Source organism: Microchirus variegatus, assembly GCF_963457635.1.
Source record: "Microchirus variegatus genome assembly, chromosome: 19".
Lineage (NCBI taxonomy): Eukaryota > Metazoa > Chordata > Actinopteri > Pleuronectiformes > Soleidae > Microchirus > Microchirus variegatus.
The window spans coordinates 15,130,705-15,134,132 of NC_139820.1; the positions used below are offsets into that span (position 1 = coordinate 15,130,705).

The following is a 3,428-nucleotide window of genomic DNA, read 5'->3' on the forward strand; positions in this document are numbered from 1 at the left end:
CGGTAGACTTTATATACATATATAGTTTTTGTGGAAATCCTTACTGTAAAGTAATACATGCATTTTTATGTAATATATTATTTTTTATGATGTGCTTTATAGTATATGATCTTCTTTTGGTGGCAATGACTGATTATAAATCTGGTCCACCAAGCACAAAATCACAATTCTTTCCTGTGACAAGCACACAACATAGACAAATCAAAGGCCATTCATATTTAAACTCCAGAGTTGAGAGTGTTAGACTGATCTCCTCCTGTTGTGGCGATTGTTCTTGACCAGGCACAGTCCTCTGCTGCTTGGTGAAGCCTGTGAGGACACAGTGCAGGAGCTGCATGAGGTCTGTTCAACCCTGTAGGAGATGGAGTTGTAAAAGACCGGGTTGCTGTGTCCAAACTCCTGGTCCCAGTGAGATGAAAAAGAGCTGTCCTGAACGTCTATGTCACAGCAGATGCAGGAGAACCAAGGTGTAAATCTGCTGGTTTCAGGAAGCATGGAGTCTCTGAGTGGAGGTGAGACATGTCTGTGCTCCTCTGCAGGAGAAGGGAGGAGGTTAGTACAGCTGGTGCCCGCCTCCATCGGCAAGCTCAGGTAAGAGTGGCTGCTATGTCCATCTTTTCTGTCTTCATCTCCCACTGCAGCAGTTTCTGCTTCGGTGTCTGACACCTCCCTGTCCTCCTGTGTGTCTTTAGGCTGTGGTCTGCGCTCTACATTTGGCTCCAGCCTTACCTCAGGCTCATCTGAGCTGACAGTGAGGAACCTCAGGACCACCAGGTTAAGAAACGCACCAATCACTGTCAGCCCAACCAAAATGTACATGAAGCTGAAGGCCACATAGGGAGGCTGCCTCTGCAGAGCATCTCTCCACTGCAGGGCCACAAAATCCCCAAAGCCAATAGTGGTGAGTGTGGTGAAACAGTAGTAGTAGGCGGTGAAGAAGGTCCAGTCCTCAAAATGAGAGAAAGCTGCAGCTCCAACACAAAGAGTACTCATACAAGACAACAGCCCCACTAGGACCATGTTCCAGATGGACACCTCCACCTTCAGGAAGCCCAGACCCTGCTTTGCTCTTCTCAGGAGGTAGCGGACAAAAGTGTTGATCCTCTCTCCCAGGCTCTGGAACATGACCAGGGTCAGAGGAATGCCCAGGAGGGCGTAAAACATACAGAAGGCCTTTCCAGCATCAGTGCGAGGAGCAACATGGCCATAGCCTACAAAACCACAATATATCACAGGTCACGCTGTGTCAGCTACTGCTGTAAAATCATCATAAACATTCTCATGCATCAAGGCACATCATTGGCCCTCATTTATCAAATATGCCTACACCAAAAAAGAGGGGTTTTACATTAATTTCCATGCAAATCAGCATCTGTCAACATGGACGTTGGCATAAAGTATGATCAAATCTCACGCCAGCTCAGACCAGGTGAGGATTCATGTTATGAGATCATACTAATACAATGTCCGTTCACATATAGGTTCCCAGGTACATGCAATTATATACTGCACACAAAATGCTGGCTTTTGTATTTTTTAATGAAATATAGAGACATATTCAACACTTCAAAATACGTATTTTAAGGTGAAGGGTTTTTTTGTCGATAGACGACATGTGACGTAATCACTCACCCACAGACTCACTCACAGACTGACTGACTGACTCACTCACGGACTCAATCACTCACTCACTCACTGAGACACTGACTCACTCACTCATTCACTCACTCACTGACTGACTCACTCACTCATTCATTCACTCACTCACTTACTCACTGACTGACTGACTGACTCACTCACTCACTCACTCACGGACTCACTCACTCACAGACTGACTCACTTTCTGACTGACTGACTGACTGACGACTCACTCAATCACGGACTCACTCACGGACTGGCTGACAGATTCACTTACTCACTCACTCACTCACTCACTCACGCACACACTCATTCACGGATTCACGGATTCACTCACTCACTCACTCAAGGACTCACTCACAGAGCCACTCACTCACTCACTCACTCACTCACTCACTCACTCACTCACTCACTCACTCACTCACTCACTCACTCACTCACTCACTCACTCACCCACAGACTCACTCACAGACTCACTCACTCACGGACTCACTCACAGAGCAACTTACTCATACACTCACTCACTCACTCACTCACTCACTCACTCACTGACTGACTGACTGACTCACTCACAGAGCCACTCACTCACTCAATCACTCACTGACTGACTGACTGACTCACTCACTCACTCACTCACTGACTGACTGACTGACTGATTGACTGACGACTCACTTATTCACTCACTCATTCACTCACTGACTGACTCACTCACAGACTGACTGAATGAATGACTGACTGACGACTCATTCACTCACTCACTCACTCACTCACTCACTCACTCACTCACTCACTCACTCACTCACTCACTCACTCACGGACTCACTCACTCACTCACTCACGGACTCACTCACTCAGACTCACTCACTAACTAACTCACTGACTGACTGACTCACTCACTCACTCACTCACTGACTGACTGACTGACTCACTCACTTACTCACTCACTCACTCACTCACTCACTCACTCACTCACTGACTCACTCACTCACTCACTCACTGACTGACTCACTCACTCACTCACTGCGACACTGACTGACTAATTCACTCACTCACTCACTCACCCACTCACTGACTCATTCACTCACTCACTCGCTCACTCACTGACTGACTCACTCATTCATTAATTTATTCATTCACTCACTCACTCACTGACTGACTGACTGACTCACACACTCACTCACTCACTCATGGACTGGCTGACTGACGACTCACTCACTCATTCACTCACTCACTCAATGACTGACTCACTAACTCATTCATGCATTCACTGACTCACTGACTGACTGACTGACTGACTCACTGACCGACTCACTCATTCATTCATTCACTCACTCACTTACTCACTGACTGACTGACTGACTGACTCACTCACTCAGTCACTCACTCACGGACTCACTCACTCACTCACCCACAGACTCACGGACTCACTCACTCACTCACTCACTCACTCACTCACTCACTCACTCACTCACTCACAGAGACACTGACTGACTCACTCACTCACTCACTCATTCACTCACTCACTCACTCACTGACTGACTGACTTACTGACTCACTCACTCACTCACAGACTCACTCACAGACTGACTGACGACTCACTCACCCACAAATTAACTCACGGACTCACTCACGGACTGACTCACTCACAGACTAACTCACTCATTCATACATTCACTCACTCACTTACTCACTGACTGACGACTCACTCACTCATTCACTCACTCGCTCACTCCCTCACTCACTCACTGACTGACTCACTCACTCATTCATTCACTCACTTACTCACTGAC

The 3,428-nt window shown here is 47.1% G+C and overlaps 1 protein-coding gene across 1 annotated transcript in view; it reads right to left on the reverse strand.

The window, feature by feature from the left end:
* Nucleotides 1–240: 240 nt before the first annotated feature.
* Nucleotides 241–3,428, reverse strand: part of LOC310940998 (potassium channel subfamily K member 15-like) — a gene marked incomplete at both ends in the record, with an annotated part of 8,855 nt that continues 5,667 nt past the window's right edge. The window contains one exon of the mRNA XM_083906069.1: nt 241–1,211. Within this exon, the coding sequence (XP_083762195.1) occupies nt 241–1,211 (971 nt within the window). The remainder of the gene's footprint in view (nt 1,212–3,428) is intronic.